The sequence below is a fragment of the Heliconius melpomene genome, chromosome 10 (assembly GCF_056956725.1).
Source record: "Heliconius melpomene rosina isolate 202511_hmr_F chromosome 10, ASM5695672v1, whole genome shotgun sequence".
NCBI lineage: Eukaryota > Metazoa > Arthropoda > Insecta > Lepidoptera > Nymphalidae > Heliconius > Heliconius melpomene.
Genome location: NC_140398.1, coordinates 552,515 through 571,352, shown reverse-complemented (window position 1 = coordinate 571,352; position 18,838 = coordinate 552,515). Strand labels below are relative to the sequence as shown.

Below are 18,838 nucleotides of genomic sequence, written 5' to 3'. Positions count from 1 at the left end.
TTTTTTTTTCCAAAATATTTATTAATATTAGATTTGGTCATAACTTAATCTACATTAATTAATACTCTCGTGTTAATTATACCAGTATATATTTTGTCATAATATCTATTACACTAATTATAGATCTACGGACAAACAAACATACAAAATAAGCACCATTTTAATATTTATAAATAATAAACTACTATTTATACCTAAAAAAAATTAAAATATTTTTATATATTATATGTATATTTATATACATTTATTACTAATAATTATATTTAAGAAAACGCAGCAACTTTTATCCAGAATAATTTCTTAATTTTGATTATTCTATTTAAAATTTACATAAAGCTTAAGATTAAAAAAAAGAAAATTAATACGTTAATATTTATATAAGTGCGAATATACAGTATATAAAATGTATATGTAATTATTTACATATAAATATGAATAGTGTTACAATTACATATAAATAGTGTTGCCATCATATAAATACAGTACAATGTCATTCATCTGTCACTTCAATAGATAGAATTAATAAAATAAATCAGACTCAAAAGAGGCAGTAGTATACCTGAAGATTGAGCAGTATACAGGCAATACCTAGTGGTATGACACTCCGTACCCCACTTTCTGTCGAATTCTTGAGGCATTGCGTGTTGAGCGGCAGATCTCAACGCCGCGCTTTGCGCACCCTTGACACCAGAGCGAAGAAATGGAAATATAAATTGAAATAAATATTTCATATCCTCGACTGTTGATCGAGCCCACAACCAGTCGGTTTTACAGTCACACTTTGTGCCCCTGCGCCACGATTGGTCTCCAATATATAGAAATGTGTAAAAATGTCCTTCAAATATAATATTTATAAAACATGCGAGAAAAAGTTAAAAAGAAGACTAATGTAGTATAGTTGTAATTGGTATTGAAATAATATTAAGTAAATTATTTAGAAAAGGGCGATCCAATTATCTGGTCTTTCTAAGGAATTAAATTAAATAAGTCGTTAAAATATACAAAAAAACAAGAGCGACAATGAACTCAAAAACATACCTCAATTAGGGATAATCTTTAAACCATTGTAATTGATTAATGGTGAGATATTTTACAATGCTTTATTTAGCATGCATTCCAATAATTTTCGGCATACTTTGGTCTTTAATAGTGCTGGATTAGTGAGATTCTACTCTATTATTATATTTTATTATAGATAGATGACAACACTCAGGGTGTCAGTTAAATGTGACAGCTATCAAAAGAAATTTATGATATCCAATGTCGTCTGAAGCAAAAATATTTTAATAGAAATTTTACAAAGATATCGTAAGTTCGGAACGCCATAATCAAAGTAAAAATAAGAGATATCGTAATATTTTATATTCAGCAGATATTGTTATATAATTCAACGCAACATTAATTATATAATCACAGGTGTATTGAATACTTTAAACATACCACATTTAACCGACATAGTGAAATAATAACTTAGTTTAAAACTGTGACGTGAGACTAGACATGTTTGGATTTATTGTATAATTATACATTATATTATACATGGTTATACAGTGTATATATAAAAAGACTTATTTTCAAGAAAATATTTGTATAGAACATGGAGTTATATACATTTCATTTCTAAATTAAAATTATTGTTTGGAAGAGATTAGAAATAGATTGTGTATAAATTTGATTAATTTACTAATAGCAATAATATTTTTTACTTATTTTTTACTTTTATATTATGATTTTGAATCAAGCTCGCAATAATGTCACTAAATACAAAATAAACCAAATCATTTGATATAAAACTTTTTATAAATAAGTTCATTTTTATATTTAAAATGACGCTATATAATATGAAAATATATGTATATACATACATGTTGAGAAATTTAAAATTGGATTTTGGAATAATACATAAGACACAATGTGTAGGAAAACTTCTGCTTCACGCAATATCCTGCATATAGTCGGATAGTCGAATAAAGCTACTTCTAACCTCCGAGAAAAGTTGATATATAAAAGACTCCATTTTAGTCCTTCTGTTTGTGCATAATTTGGTAACTAAGTCGAGTCATCGAAAACTCGTTCAGAAATCTGTAAAAGAAAATATTTTATAGCTAAAATGTATTTTAAATATAATTATAGTAGAAAATTGAAGATTGCTGCTTATGAATGAAGAGGTATTTATTAAAGAAAAAATATATATGCGCAATATTTATATTTATACATACTTCGTTGTTTTATATAAATAATAGTATATATAATTTAATGTTTTATTAGAGATGTAACCCATGCTATTTTTGAGCTATTTCTTAAAATTTAACGCCAATTCTCTAATGGTTTTGTTCGAGAATTCGAAACTGTGAATGTAATATACAAATATTTGTTACATCACTAATGTCTATATTTTATTTATTTTATACATATATTAAATAATACATGAATTTTAAACTCTGATAATTTGAAATATTGAATAAAAATTGAAGTAAACTTTGAAGAAATAGTATTTAATAATATATTAATAAGTAATATAAATAAACAAGTGATATCAAAAGACATGCAAAAACACATACATAATAATAATAGTTAAATTAAAAAAAATGAAGAACACAGATAAAAAATATGTTAGTGACAGAATTAGCCACGGCACCAACGACCTATAAAAATAATAATTACCTTTTTATGGCAGTTATTAACTGTAAATCATAATAAAAGCCAAATTTCAATTAAAACACAAACATTTATTACTTATATATAAAAATATATTTAAACATTATTATATTATTTTTTTATAAGCTATTAATAATATAATATAAAAAATATACTATTATTATTATTAAACTTAAATTATAGTTTACTTAAATTTAATATTTAAAAAATAAAAAGCTAAAATCATTGGTAACCTAAAATATAAAGAAGTTTCTATAAACCTTTCTTTCTATTAAAAAAATTAAAGCTCCAAACCTAAGCTATTTATCTATATAACAGAAAATAAAATAATTATAATTTTGTACAAAAATTACTATAACATATTTAAAAAAAACTTTATTGATTCGATTATTGATTATTTGCTTAATGCAAAATTATTAAATTATTATTTTAAATTAATCCATCACAGAATATATTATATAAATTAAATAAAGTATGGAAAATTCATTAATATAATAAAATTACCTATTTGTAAATAATAAGGTTGAACAACACATTTTATTTGTTATGCTTTTAATAACTTGTAGAAAATCATGATTTGATTGTAAATGACAAGGGAAAAATTGTTATTAAATAAAAATTTACTTCGATTATTATTATATCCTAAATTTTACTATCTCTCTCTTCAATCTATTTTCATTATTTACTTATGCGAAACAAAAAAAACTTAATGTTGTATAGCAAAATAGTTATTTAATTACATTGACTATCATTATTTTGTAGTCATAAAATTTCAGGAAAATGTAGGGACTACAGTTATATGTATAACTAGTGGACGCGCGCAGCTTCGCTTGCGCATTTAGGGGTGAATTCTAAAAAACCACGAAACATGTGTTCAATGAAATATTTTTAAGAGTCTAAATTTCAAATTTTATAAAAATCACTAGCGATTTAAAGATTTTTCCATACAAACTTTCAACCCCTTATTTGCACCCTTAGGGGGAGAATTCTAGAAAACTATGAAACACGTGTTCAATTAAATACTTTTAAAAATCTAAATTTCAAATTTTATAAAAATCGGTGCTGATTTAATTTTTTTTCCATACAAACTTTCAACCCCTATCTCACCCCTTTAGGGTTAAAATTTTTCAAAATCCCTTCTTAGTGGATGTCCAGATTACAAAAGTAAACATCTGTCCAAATTTCACGTTTCTACCAACAGCGGTTACGGCTGTGCGTGCGTCTTACCTCAGTCAGTGAGGACAAGTCCTTTTATATATATAGATAACGATGTAGCAGACTAATGTCTGTTTAACTAATGTTAATGTTTGCATATTTGGCTAACTAAGACTATTGCCTAGCTTAGTATAATGTTTGTTTGTATGTTGTACGTGAGTTTAAATATTAATATAATTGTGTCGCTCATTCGCATTCACTTCGGCATTTGTTGAATCCTCTGCGACTGACGTGGTAGTCCTATAGACACCAGGAGCTATAAAATTCGGTGTATTGCCATTGATTTACAATTTTAAGCACCACCGCCTTCAGTGTGTTAATTTATTTAAAATAAAATTAGTATAAAAGTATACTAGTGATTAAATAAATAGAATAGCTGCATAAGCTTATAATATAAAAATATTTACTGTTTGAAAAGGTGTCTCGTACCACGTCAGAACAATTTTAAAAACTATAATGTAAACATTATAAATGTATATTACTGTATTGTGTGTGTCAATATTTAGTGTAGCAACATCAGTACAGCTGTGTGTGGGTGTGGTGCGGGTAGTGCGGGTTGCGCACGTACACGCGCACGGTCTCACCTTCGTGCTTGCGCTGCGACGGCATGAAGTAGAAGTCGGGCTGCGCCGAGCGCGGCAGCGAAAGTGACGAGCCCGCCATGCTGCCCGGTGGGTGGGGGCCGTCGGGCTGGTCGTAGCTGGGGGGGATATCAATTTAAACTTCGGTACTTAAGGTGGTGGGTTCGATTTACACTCAGGGGATTCAGTTATTTTAACTGCCTCGCTCTGTGTAACATAAAATTGATTTAAATTTACAATTCAACTTTGAATGTAAATTAAATGTAAGTTTGTAAACATGACGATATAGTCTGGTTCCGTCACGTTCATTTATTAGTTTCACCTGTATCTATAAATCAATCAATCAATGAAATCTTAAGCCGTTTCCACAGATATCAAGTAAGTAAGTACTTGCTCGGATCCAAAAACAACAAAATATTTTCGTAATAAAAATCAAAATCAAAAAAATAAAAAAAAACAAAAATCACTAATATTTTTCTTTATAAGTAAATAAATATTTTTTATATTAGTAGTATTAGCCTTCACTTAAAAACAATTATCAGCAACATATCACTTAAACATCGTTCAACAAAAAATAAATATAACGATATTTAAATTTTTTTTTTCTGTAATTATCTCATGTGATCAAAATTACATATAATATTAGTTTCTGCATAAAAAAATAAGTAATTATTAAATTACTTAAAAAATCTTTATAAAAATCTTAATATAAAAGACTGATTTAGGATAGCCTATAATCCTTTAATTGTCGCAACAAAAGTAATGAAAACTAACCACCACATTAAAGATAAATATATAATAAGTAAAAATATATTTAAAAAAAGCAAAGTAAAAAGATCAGAAATGCAGCCGCGACCGTGACAGGACTCGAACCTGCAATCTTGGAATCCGAAGTCCGACGCCTTATCCATTAGGCCACACGGTCGTATAAAAAAATAAATAAATATATTTTATACCAACTTGTTCTAGATACTAACGACCCGTTAAGCGGATTCTATCAAAACAAGAAAATGTCAATCAATTAAGATTAACCGGGAGAGACCACATTTTATATCATAGACACGATAGCCACGAAATTATAAATACAATACTTAATGAAATTTCTTCTAATTTCCTATTTATTTACTCACAATATTTTACTTTTTTTAAGTACGTTCCCCAGAATGAGCCTGTAATCGTCGCGTTTACAGTCAGCCGCTACACCACGCAGGCCTGTGTTTCTTACTATTAAATAAAAAAGCAAAACAAAATACTCACCCATAATGCGATCGCGGTCGTTGCAACGACCTCGTGTCATGATAATACTGAGTTCCGTTATTAGAGAACTTTTTAGAACCACTAGGCGTCTTCCTTCCCGTTCCGTTATGATAACCATTCGTTTTCCCATTCATATTACCGTTATTGGGTATATCTCGCCTGTTATTAGTATGATCATGCCTGGTATTGGTCTGCTCGTGCCTGTTGCTGCCAAGCTCGTGCCTGTTATTGGCTTGTTCGTGCCTGTTATTGGCTAGTTCGTGCCTGTTATTGGCTAGTTCGTGCCTGTTATTGGTCCGTTCATGCCTGTCAGGTGCATGTGTGGGCCGTGGGGGAGGGGGAGCGGCGGGTCGTTGTGGTGGGGAACGGGGAAGGGAGTGTGGGGGAGAACGGGGTAGGGAGTGAGGGTATTTGTCGTCGTTCTCAAAGGGTTCGAACGCGTAGTTAGTGTTGGCCGATGTGTATTCTTTCCATGGTGTAGGTGGTATTAACTGCTCCTGTAATCGAATATGTAGTTTGTATAGATATTTTTTATTAGAATTCATGAGTAAAGTTTTTAATTTTAGACAGTTACTAATTTTTTTTTGTTTATATTATTTGTAATGTATAATATCTTAGCATAATTCATTTAATAATAAAATTTATAATAATCCATTTAGTTTTTTTTTAAAATGATAATTTACTAAAAATATTTAGACCATTGTCTGACCATCCGTTAAAATATAAAAAAAATAATAAGCATACCTTCCTCGCTTTAGAGTGTGCTAAAGTACACAATGCCTGTACGAGCGCCAGCAGCAGCAGCGCGGCCACGCACCCCACTACCACCCATAAGCGAGTGCCGCCCAGGAAACTACCGCTGGTTGGTCGTGGTGGCACAGTGGTTGTTGGTTTGGCCCCTGTCAAGTTATTAGCATTCACTTTTTTTTTCTTTAACCCCTCGATTAAATTTAAGCCTATTTTCATTAAACTGGTAAATAACTGTACAGAATAATTGTTCATATGCTCAAGTCCATTAAATGATAATCCTATTCCACTTCTGCTCGTCTGTTGTGTTTCTTGTTGTGTCCTCTTACAGACCCGCAACCAACACTCACCAGCGACCTCAAACTCCATGAACAAGGGATCCACTTTGAAGGCGCCAACACTCCCCGCGGCGAGCATGTCCCGCACCGCCTCCTCCCACTTCTGCTCGTCAGTTGTGTTTGTTGTTGTTGATATTGTTGAGTCTTCGACGGCTTTCAGTGTTAGATCAGCTATTACAGATTGAGTTTCATTCCTGTTGGATTTTTTTGTTGTTAGATGGTTTGGTCATTATTGTTGCAGTGTTGAATAAGATTGTTGTTAGTCGGTTATTGTAAGTACCGACTATGCTATTCAAGCAACTAATCTTATTGGTTCAGTATGTTAATTGTTATTTGTAATATTAGTCTATTCTGATTAGACAAGATGATAATAGATTTTATGTAGTTGTTCTGAACCAACATCACAACAAGTGTACAAAAAATATTTTTTGGATTTTTGAATAATAAATAAGACACAATGTGTAGGAAAACTTCTGCTTCACGCAATATCCTGCATATAGTCGGATAGACAGAGTCGGATAGTTATTATGTTGAGTGATGGAACATAACGCCGCCCTCGGAAAAAGTAATAATAATATTATATTTTATTTACTCATTTTTTAAATACTATTAAATAATGTATATTATATAAATATATTTCACAATCAAATAAATTTGCAGAATTATTAAAATCAACAAAACAACACTTACTGTACAAATCCATCCAGAACAACTTCCCTGAACCCTTTAACCTTTCCCAATTCCGCGCCCAACGCCATGGATACCCTATCCGCTAGTTCCTTAAACTCGGGGGTTCCCTTGGCGGGGGTACGGAACCCTTGAGCGAGGTCTGTTATACGTATGTGTAAGGTGTATGTATGAGCACCTGGGAGTACTAATTCTGTTGTCGTTTCATCTTCACTGGGTTCTGTAACAATAATTAAATGTTGTAATAATAGTTTATTGTATTTTTTTTTACATACAGTCTCGTTGCGGTCTAATGGCAATATCTACGAATTGTGTGTAACACACAATATATTTTAACTGTGCCTGAGGAACGGTGTTTCTCCTCAAACCTTGCTATATGCGGGCACCTGTTACAGATTATATACAGATTTAAGCATTTTCAGCGTTTTTTACATAGTTATCTACTCACCAGGTCCGCACCGCCGTATACAGACACGCTCCTCCGACACGTCGGGCACCTGCGCGTGTTTGCTGGTACGCTTGGAGACCGCGTCGAAGCCCCCGCCTTGCGTCACGAACATCATGTACAGGCACTTGGTGTCCGTGAAGGGTAGGTCCTGTGCGGGTAATATTATTTTAACGAGCAAACTACAGTACAGACGAGTCGTGGCCGCTCTGGTGGTAAATGTTTAGAAAACCTACGTTCAAGGCGACTACCACTCGTTAAGTTACCTTATCAGTTCCTATATTTTTTATCCTTGTACACGTACAGTCAATACAGCGACTATGTACTAGGGTGCCACACACTTGTAAGAGATGTGTATGAACATTCAGACTCTACAATACTAATCTTTATATTATGTGACCTGACCTGCTGATTTATATATGTGACCGTACCCAAATAGTGAGTAAATTTGTCTTATCATCCTCAGTGTGCAGTGACCACACACAACAGCACAACAAAGCTACGTTTAACTTAAGTTACCTTATCGTCCCCGGTGTCGCGCGGGCGCACGAAGCTGAGCGTGGCGACCCCGTCCACCAGGGCGCCAGACACGCGCGAGAGGTGCTGGCGCGCGTCGAGACGCGGCGCCGCGTAGCCGTTAACCCACGTGTCCATGAGGAAAGGGCGCCCGTTGCGGGGGTCCACCCAGCCTATTATGGCGTCGGTTTGCGACTGAAATTGTTTACAATTCCATTTTGTATATAAGTTTTCTAGACATAAATGGTGGGCATACATAAAACCGACCCGTTTTAAAATGTTGTCCTAAAGGTATTCAACATAGTGTTGTTAGTTCCCAGGTTGGTAGAGGTCCCAGTGTCTGCCTGACAATGCAATATTGCAGTTATAGATTTTGTTTATTATAAATACAAATATTTCTGGTTGAAAACAGACAAGACGACTTAAGTTACTATCTACACAACTAAGTTAATATGTAAATCTTAATATAATTATCAAAACTACTTCACGACTTAATCATCATTATTTAACATATTATTTTGTAACAAATACATAACACAAACAATATACAATTATATTATTATTTTGAGAAACCTATTTAAAAGCTAATGTCACAAAAGAACCACAATATTTTATTAGAAAATAAAACATTTCTTTTACTCTGTATCCTGTACACATCAGGGTAGGCAGAGGGAACGTAATGTTAAGACACTCCGTGACCCATTTTCCGTTGAATTTCGATATTGCGATTTGAGCAGCGGAACTCAACACCAGAGTTTAAAAACAAACATGTAATGAAGAGACATAAACAACATAACAAAGTAGCATTACAAAAAACATAACAAAATATATTACCATCTTTTTATCATTGCTGAATCCGATACCAGTCCACGCTTTACTATGTTTCGTATACAACGTAAATTGTACAGCCTCTCTACCAATATACTTCCAAATAGCTGCATACTCGCATGTAAAATTGCTTAGAGTAGTGTTACAATTAGCGGGCACACGGAACTGAGCGCCGCACGCGTCGGGGAGTGCGGTTACGCCGCCAGATGCCGCGGGTTTTGATTCTTCTGGAAATTCAAGGGTTACGACTTATGATAATGAGTAACAACATTAGTTTCAATTGTTTTTGTGCAAATACTTAATAGTAACACGACAAAAAAAATCTGCTGCACTGTCACACTGTATCCCGCACATAGTAGGGTAGGCAGAGGGTAAACAGAGAGAAAGTGAGAGTGTTAAGACACTCCGTTCCCTCCGTATCGCCCAATTTATCATTATGTGTTGAATAGCGGACGTATACGATGTTTTGTCTTTTTACTTAATATATAACACTTTAAAAATATTAAAACTCACTTGTTTTCCACAAACCTCAAAACCCCAAAAACCTCGAACTCACCGAAGAAGTTAATCCCCACGACTCCCCTCTGGTCCCCGTGCCCGTGGTATTTCAAATCGTCCGGTTTATAAAAGTCTCCACGGGACACTCCCGCCGGCGGAGAATGTATGTACCGCCCGTACTCCTGTCCGCGCGCCCATATCACGTGCATCGTGTCGTCTACGAGAGAGTGGTCTGTTGGCTCTTTTGCCTGTCGTGGTAAAATGTTACAACTTGTTTGAATGAATAAATAAAACATTATTTATTTATAAAACATTATATCTTTAAATAAAAAAAACTTAAAAGTTACCTTAATTTTTTTTCTAAATAGTATAGTAGTAATATTATTCTCTTCAAAACCTGACGCCGCGCTTATATCATCGTGTCCGCCCCATAATGTATCCACGCGAGGAGTTGATCTGAAAGGAATTATTATAATTATTTATTAATGATTATTAAAATATGTATTCTGCCTACCCTGTGCCGCGCGGTGTGCGGGATACAGCGTAAAGCAAATATAAATAAGAGCTACTAAGCTAGTAATAAAAAAACGTAATACAAACCTGTCTCTAGTATAATAATCCAGTACTCGGTGATAGTTCCCTTGAGCTGTTCCTATAACAATGTCGGTGCAGTCCATCGGGCTGAAGTCGAACTTTGGCACATACTCGTGAGGTGGGAAATAGCCTAGAGGTTTATTATGTATTATTTTTTAATAGTTATAACATTTACAAAATACAGTTAAGCACTATCATAACTATGGTACCTATAATACAAAAAAAAAAGAAAATGAAAAGAATAAGACGGCAATTCAGATATCAATCTAGTTTAGAAAAGTAAAATAAAAATTATTAAGTAGTTATTCCATTGAAACAAACACTTACAAGTATATCTGCTGATATATTAGTAAGGTATATGTTTTATTATATTTGGTAATTATCTATGTATGTTAAAATTAAACATTTTAAGAATATTACTTTTAAATAACATGTAAGTAATGTTGATATTTACATATTTTTTCTTTTATTGTTACAAAACGTTAGTAAATAATCTATGATTTAATAAAATATTAGTATTATTTAACTAGAATAAAATGAAGAGTTAAAACAATATATGTAAAAGATTATTTGAAAGAAAGTCTGAAAAAAAGAAAATTATGATAGAACAGAACATAAGTAGAAGACGGAAAAAGTAGAAAATAGGAAAGGAAATGGACAGGATTAGAGAAACACCACAAGCATGCGAAGCTTAGATAAAAGATATAAAAAGCTATATAAATATATATTTACATATAATATAAATAAATAAAATGCATAAAAAAAATATAAAATTTGGTGTACTGCAAATTTTTTTTTAATTAATAAAAGTAATAAATAAAAAATGAATAAAGCCTTTCAGTACAACGCTTTTATATTATACTTTTTTAATTTTTTATATATAATAAGAAGAAATTAAGTTATTCTTTATTTTCAGCTTCACGCTATGTCCCTCATATAACAGAATAGTAATTTAGTGTTAAGACACTACTCCTTTTCCGCCAAATTTTCGAGGTTTTTTTTTTGACTTGTTACTAGTTTTTTTAAATACACAAAGTAATTATATATTGAAAATTAAATATATTTTTAAATAAAAAAATTGAAAGTAAACATTATATATTTATATTAAATAAATAAACAACAAGAAATAATAGTAAAAAATATATTAAGTATCATGCATCATAACATATTGACTCATAAGTATAACTAAATATATATTAACATACAACACTATACCACTATAATAATCAAATATTTTTTATGTAAATTGAATTATTACAAAATAATAAATTTACTATAGTGTTGTATATTTATAGCGAAGCTTTGTGCTTTTACCTGTTTCTTCTGAAAGTCCCTTCACTAGCAGATATTCTGAATCTTCTGCGTTAGGTTCAGGTTCGGGTTCAGGTTTGGGTTCGGGTTCAGGTTCGGGTTTGGGTTCGGGTTTGGTATCGGGTTCGGGTTCAGGTTCAGGTTCAGGTTCAGGTTCAGGTTCGGGTTCCGGTTCAGGTTCGGATTCTGGTTCAGGTTCAGGTTTTGATTCAGGAGAGGGTTCTGGTTCAGGTGTAGGTTCTGGTTCAGGTGTAGGTTCTGGTTTAGGTTCAGATGGTTGAGATTCTGGTGAAGGTTCGGGTTCTGATTTAGGTTCAGAGGCAGGTTCTGGTTCAGGAGATGGGTCAGGTTCAGCTTTAGGTTCCAGAGATGGTTCAGGTTCTGGTGATGGTTCTGGTTTAGGTTCAGGGACAGGTTCAGGGGAAGATTTGGGAGATAGTTCTGATTTTGGTTCAGGTGTAGGTTCGGGTTCTGGTCTTGGTTCTGGGGATGGTTCAGGTTTCTGCTCCAGAGATGGTTTAGGTGAAGACTTAGGATATGGTTCAGGTTCGGATACTGATATGAGTTCAGGTTCAGATGTGGGTTCAGGTGTAGGTTCAAAATGTGGCTCTAAACTGGATTCAATATCTGAACCGTCAAGATACGGCAATTGCACAGATTTTGGTTGTTTTAACTTATTTGATTGTTTAGACTTAGGTTCTAACTTTGGTTTTAATTCAGGTTCAGGTTTTAAGGAAGGATAATTCTCGGTTTCACTGTCATCTGTAAAAATAACGTAACCATGCAACATTTATACATATAGTGTTTATACAAAGTTAGTTTGCTTGTAAGTTTTGAGTGTCGCTCAGCTTTTTCGTGGATTTTAGCACTCATGTTAAAAAATGTGCCTTTTATGTTTAAATAAGTTTATAATTGTTACTTACTTGCTTTTTCTATGTCGGCGGTTGCGCGTTTTTTACGACCTTTGAAAAAATGGGTATAATTATGGTATATTGTACATATATAATACATCGCAATTATTTATATTTATGTAAATATATTGATGATTGATGGATATTATATGGATAAAGAGAAATATTTTTTTATGTATATATAAGAAAAATAAGAACCAACCTTTAGAGCTGGACACTTTGTAAGAAATGCTTGTTTTAACAGTGACGTCATTACCAAGATTTTTAAAATCAAATCCATCTAATGTGTGCATGGCGACTCTTTTATTTCTACTATCACTCATGTTTAAATCTTGTGAATTTAATCGTAATTCTACATCAGGTTTTGGTTCCGGTTTCGGTTCTGGTTCAGAGACAGGTTCTGGTTCAGGTTCTGGTTCTGGCTTGGGTTCAGGTTCAGGTTCGGGTTTTGGTTCAGATTTAGGTTCTGATTTTGGTTCCGGTTCCGGCAAAGGTTCTGGTGCTGAGGTGCTTGCTATATTTATGAGTATATTTTTAATATACAATAATACTAATTATTTAGTTATAATTTTTAAAAAATATAGGCAAAATTCACTTACGGCCAGTTAGAGGTGGTCCAAGTACGGGAAAGTTCTTACATTCCTTCTTCAAGCCTTTAGGCCTCCATCCGAGTGCTAGAACATTTTTAAATTTTAATGGGAAATACGCTATTTTTAATAGATATATTATATTTTTAATTAATTGATTCATAAAAATTATTTCTGTGTCACATAAACTAAACAAAAATAATCTTATGAGCTAAAATACATGATACTATACTTGAAAAACTTTCAAGTATAGTATCATGTATTTTAGCTTTACACTCCAGTCCAATTTTCGAGACATAGCGTTTAAGTGACAGAACTCAACGCCGCATTTTATCTTATTATTAGAGCGAGAAAATGAACGTTCCTTATTCTTCCGAATGCGGAATCGAACTAATTATTTACAGTAAAGGCGACAACGATGAACTTCATGGAAAAATCATATCTTTGCTTGTATGAGAAAATGTGTAAACTGAAAGAAAATAAAAATATTGAATTCTTACCACCATAAGAAGTTCCATTGATGATCATAACAAATTCCATTTCCGCTTCATCCTTTATAACGCGCCAGTATAAAGTAAATTCTTTGGATAATTGTTTCTTTGTATACAACGATAGATTTATGTTCTTATCCTTCCATGGGGCCTCTGTAAAAGAAATATATGGGTTTCATCAACTAAATATATTGTTTAGCTTTAAGCTGTGTAACGTATATAACATGGGTAGACAGAAAATATATACCTAGTGTTAAGACACTCCGTTCCCTATGCACTGCCATATTGAGAGGCCAAACTGGAGCGAAAGGAACGTGAACGTGAATAGCATTAAACTACCTTGTAACCTTGTATAGTTGTGAAATTGTATATTATTTTCATTTAATCGCTCTGCGAAGATGACAATGCTCGACATTGAGTTGAACACATAAGATCTCAAAAATACAGCAGTCCTTTGGGAATAAAATGTCATAACACTAAGTTCCCTCTACCTACAGCGTGAAGCTGAAAAAAAATAAAGAAACACTCACTCTTATTACACCCTTTCCCGTAAAATCCATATGGACAGTAACATTTCTTTCCTCCCGCATCTACACACTTGCCGCGTAAGCCGCAATCACTGTCTTCCGTACATTCTTCGGAGAACTGACATTTAGTACCGCTGTACATTTTGTGGCACTTGCACCTGCCGAGGATGTGGAAACCGTGGCCCGAACAGGTTTCGTGGTAGTCTTTGCCTGTAATAAGGGAGAGAGGGAAACAAAGGGAATAGAACAATTTTATTTAATGATAATTAGAAAAAAATAGGAATTTTAAAACTTAATACATACGTGTGACAATATCGATGTCGGCACAGGACCAGAACCTGTAGTTAGCTCCCCACTCGCCCGCTTCCCTCTGCAGCTGCAGCGTGCAGTTGTCGCACGTGAAGTCCGCGGGAAGACGGACCTCGTATTTTTGGGCACTAAAATAAATAACCCAAAACCATCAGTAACTGCCCAACTACGCCATGGCGGGTTATGTGGCTTACATTTATTTATATACCTATACACAAAACTTACGTAGGATCATCTCGAACAAACTCCGAACCACCAGCTCTCGGTGTCAAATCTAATAGAGGTCTTTCTAAATGATCCAATATTCTTAAACTAAAACCTCCCTGAAACAGAAATAAGAAAATATAATTATATCTGCACTAAAGTCTATACTTCCATTTTAATATTTTGAAGCTGAAGAGTCGCTTGAACACGTTAATCTCAGGAACTTCTAGTTTCGAATTAAAAAGATTTGATGTTGAATAATCCATACGACGAGGACACACACATTGACGAGGAAGGCTATATTATAACACGTTAATAGTGTTGTGTTGGGTTACGCCCACTGTGCCTGTAGACCCCGTTCAATTACTCAGGTAACTGAAACACTGAGGCCGGAAATTCAATCGATCTCAGACTTGAGAGCGGTTTATAAAAACGGGCCTTAGAATATGTAACGTGCCATACAAGACTCTTAGTAGATTTCATTGAACTGCGCAAGTTGCCAGTAAAAAATACTATAAATTAGTACAAAACAAAATATTTATTTTATTATTTATAAGAAAAAATGTATAAAAAAATCGCCCAACGTGGGGCTCGAACCCACGACCCTGAGATTAAGAGTCTCATGCTCTACCGACTGAGCTAGCCGGGCTTCTAGAAGTAAATGAAAAATTACAATAACTTACTCGATGTGCATACGCTAAGTGCCAATGTACCGTAAATGTCGCTCCTGCCAGAAACGTTGTTTTTATTGCACCTAAAGAATAATTAAAAAAAACGTTTATTAATATTGTTAAGTTATATCATCATTTTTATTTAATTTAATTTTTAATAAGATATAATATCATTTTTCTTTTATTATTTTGTTACATAAAGCAAGTCCTAAAAACAATAAATCAATGCAAAATAATTGGAAGCAAAGATACATAATTATTTATTATATTACACACAGCGCCATCTCGTGACAACTTCTCAGAGCTTTTAATTTTAAGCATAGAGTCACAGATGCCACTACTAGTGTTTTTTTTTATTAAACAATTTCAAGTAAACTTTTCTTTTTTAACAAAAACATAATATAATAGAAAAAATCAATACATCATTTATATGCAGAATAAACTATAAATTTCAAATTGAAGTAGAAGTAAAAACTAAAATTATAATTAATTCTTTTTTAAGTATTATCGTTCTTATATATTTATATAATATCGATGAAAAAAAGTATTAACACAGAAAAAGAAACGGACGAACGACGAGCAGAAAAGGGTACGAACCACAAATGTCCGTGGCGTGTATTATATAATAATAAATAAATATAAAATCGATTTAAAATATTGTTTATATAATAGTTTTACATATAATTAATTACATTTATAAAATATAAATGTCAAAAGTATGTACTTGTCTAAATGGAGACGACCGTGACAGGACTCGAACCTGCAATCTTCGGATCCGAAGTCCGACGCCTTATCCATTAGGCCACACGGTCATGACATAAGTTATTAGAATTGACATTGACATTTTAAGGAATATATTATACTAACGGACGCGCGCAGCTTCGTTTACGTATTTAGGGGTGAATTCTAATAACCCATGAAACATGTGTTCGATCAATTATTTTTAAGTCTAAATTTAAAATTTTATAAAAATCGGTTGCGATTTAAAGATTTTTTCATACAAACTTTCAACCCCTTATTTGCACTCTTAGGGGGTGAATTCTAGAAAACCATGAAACACATGTTCAATTAAATATTTTTAAGAGTCTAAATATCAAATTTTATAAAAATCGGTGGTGACTTAAGAATTTTTCCATACAAACTTTCAACCCCTTATTTGCACCCTTAGGGGGTGAATTCTAGAAAACCATGAAACATGTGTTTAATTATATACGTTTAAGAGTCTGAATTTCAAATTTTATAAAAATTGGTGACGATTTAAAAAAAACCTATACAAACTTTCAACCCCTTATTTGCACCCTTAGGGAGAGAATTCTAGAAAACTATGAAACACGTGTTCAATTAAATGCTTTTAAAAATCTAAATTTCAAATTTTATAACAATCGGTGCCGATTTAATTTTTTTTCCATACAAACTTTCAACCCCTATATCACCCCTTTAGGGTTAAAATTTTTCAAAATCCCTTCTTAGTGGATGTCCAGATTACGAAAGTAAACATCTGTCCAAATTTTACGTTTCTACCAACAGCGGTTACGGCTGTGCGTGCGTCTTACCTCAGTCAGTGAGGACAAGTCCTTTTATATATATAGATAACTAGTGGGCCCGGACGCGGCTACGCCCGCGAAAATATAAGCCTAAATCATTAAAATAAGTTAAAAAATAATAATAAGTGGAGATTTATTATTAGAAAAAATATCTGAGTAACCGAAATGAACAAATCAAAGAAGTAAAAGTAACTAAAGGAAATTCTTAATATTAGAAAAAAAAACCTAAAGTTTGCTGTGCGCGCGTACTAAACATTTTTCTATATTAAATAATTATTAATTTTTGCGAACAATATTAAATAAAATCTCAAATGATTAAAATTACGATATTTCAAGTGTATAACATCGGTATAGATAACCGAACTGAGATAAATTAATTATAAGCAGCAAATAATTACATAAAAAATAATAGTAATTCGAAAATCTATAAAAATTTACAAAATCATCAAAGTCATCCGCCCGTTCGCGTCGGTCATACTCATATTATGCCGCCCGTAGGCTAGGTCATTTGGAATCAGTCACATCTTAATTATTTATTAGAATGTTATACAGTAAATTATAATTTCCATCTAGATGAAATGCTAAAAGTGACTATTATATTTATTTTCATAAGGATGAATATCAAATTATAGAAATCATCTAATTTTTGTTAATGATTTGTATAAAGAGATTTGTATAAATCTATATCGGCGCGCACCATGTACCTATGCATTAAGCAAACTCACTGTGGGTGACGTTTTCTTAAATCAGCAAACTTTGCAAGCTGTTGCTTAGCAACGCGTAGCGACGATTGTTATTAACATGGCGGAATAAATTCCTTGTCAAATTAATTATTTTAATATATTGGTATATAACGAAAATATTACAAATATGAGAAAAAAAAAGTATCCTATGTTCATCCCGGGACCCTCAAGTATCTCTATATGAGTATTTTATCACAATTAAATTAGCGGTTTGGCCCTGATTGCGGAAAAGACAGACAGACAGACAGACAGAGTTACTTTCGAATTTATAATATAGGTATGGATAATATGTTTTTCTATACAAAAAAAAAATTAGATAAACATGTGTGTATAGTAGAATCTTACTAAAACAGAACTTCAATAGTTGAAAAGTCCAAAAAAATATATATATTTTTTTTAAATTATAAATTTTAATAAAGCAATATACCTAGTTATTTTTTATTGCTTATTTCTTTATATAATATTTATACAAAAACACAAAATAAACCTCAATAAGGCATTATTTTACAACTATAAGTACCTATATAGTTAGTTCATAATGAGATGGGTTACAGTTATAAAAACACTGAAGTTTGTTATCAGAAGAACCATCGATGGATTTAACTACTTAAAAGTACGTAGGGATTATGTAACATAGTAGATACCTAGTACCTATGTAGTAGATATTTGATGCTGATGATTTTTATAGGTTTGGAACCTACACATAAAAGGCGAAGGCATAAGAATAGGTGCATATAGAAAAGATGACTGATGACTGATGATTTCACCAATCACTAACCTTGGGAATGAAATGCCCCACCTTATTTCAATGGTATCATTATCACTAATAAATGTGAATTTATAAATAATTGATTTAATTCTCTAATAAGTAACTGCGCGGCGTAGAACACGGAGAGTGGGGCTTGCGACCAATCGTAGGGCAAGGGCACTAGCACTGGCTAAAACGCGGCATGTCGTGTGTTTGATTCTCACTCGAGAAAAAGAAATATTTCATATTTTTATTTTCTGGTAACTAGGAAAAGCGCGACAATGAGTTCCACAACTAAAAACGCAACGTATCCAGAATTGGACGGACGTCGGGCAACGGAACGGAACGGGCGTTTTTTACACTAGGTTTCCAGGTTCTCTCTGCCTTCCCTGCTTCGTGAGTAATCTCACTTATACGTGGATTGTATA

General features: G+C 32.7%; 1 protein-coding gene and 3 non-coding genes across 10 annotated transcripts in view; all 4 read right to left on the bottom strand.

The window, feature by feature from the left end:
• Positions 1-245: 245 nt before the first annotated feature.
• The window catches only part of LOC146535044 (uncharacterized), a 65,558-nt gene continuing 46,965 nt past the window's right edge, over positions 246-18,838 (bottom strand). For 3 of the 7 annotated variants that reach the window (XM_085190923.1, XM_085190925.1, XM_085190924.1), the window contains 20 exons: positions 15,388-15,458; positions 14,726-14,823; positions 14,495-14,628; positions 14,195-14,401; positions 13,674-13,817; positions 13,186-13,260; positions 12,789-13,100; positions 12,599-12,637; positions 11,679-12,437; positions 10,371-10,494; positions 10,118-10,226; positions 9,829-10,018; positions 9,279-9,499; positions 8,448-8,639; positions 7,932-8,079; positions 7,487-7,703; positions 6,809-6,990; positions 6,456-6,610; positions 5,712-6,208; positions 3,149-4,573 (listed from right to left, as the gene is read on the bottom strand). In XM_085190923.1, the coding sequence (XP_085047049.1) occupies positions 4,390-4,573; positions 5,712-6,208; positions 6,456-6,610; positions 6,809-6,990; positions 7,487-7,703; positions 7,932-8,079; positions 8,448-8,639; positions 9,279-9,499; positions 9,829-10,018; positions 10,118-10,226; positions 10,371-10,494; positions 11,679-12,437; positions 12,599-12,637; positions 12,789-13,100; positions 13,186-13,260; positions 13,674-13,817; positions 14,195-14,401; positions 14,495-14,628; positions 14,726-14,823; positions 15,388-15,458 (4,058 nt within the window). In that variant the 3' untranslated portion in view covers positions 3,149-4,389. Of the gene's footprint in view, positions 2,083-2,664; positions 2,685-3,148; positions 4,574-5,711; positions 6,209-6,455; positions 6,611-6,808; positions 6,991-7,486; positions 7,704-7,931; positions 8,080-8,447; positions 8,640-9,278; positions 9,500-9,828; positions 10,019-10,117; positions 10,227-10,370; positions 10,495-11,678; positions 12,438-12,598; positions 12,638-12,788; positions 13,101-13,185; positions 13,261-13,673; positions 13,818-14,194; positions 14,402-14,494; positions 14,629-14,725; positions 14,824-15,387; positions 15,459-18,838 lie in introns of those variants that run through there. The other 4 variants (XM_085190926.1, XM_085190927.1, XM_085190928.1 and 1 more) reach the window with 4 other exon arrangements.
• On the bottom strand, positions 5,307-5,379 carry TRNAR-UCG (transfer RNA arginine (anticodon UCG)). The gene has a single exon. It is a non-coding gene; the product is annotated as a tRNA-Arg (tRNA).
• Positions 15,281-15,353, bottom strand: TRNAK-CUU (transfer RNA lysine (anticodon CUU)). Its single transcript has one exon. It is a non-coding gene; the product is annotated as a tRNA-Lys (tRNA).
• TRNAR-UCG (transfer RNA arginine (anticodon UCG)) lies at positions 16,115-16,187 on the bottom strand. The gene has a single exon. It is a non-coding gene; the product is annotated as a tRNA-Arg (tRNA).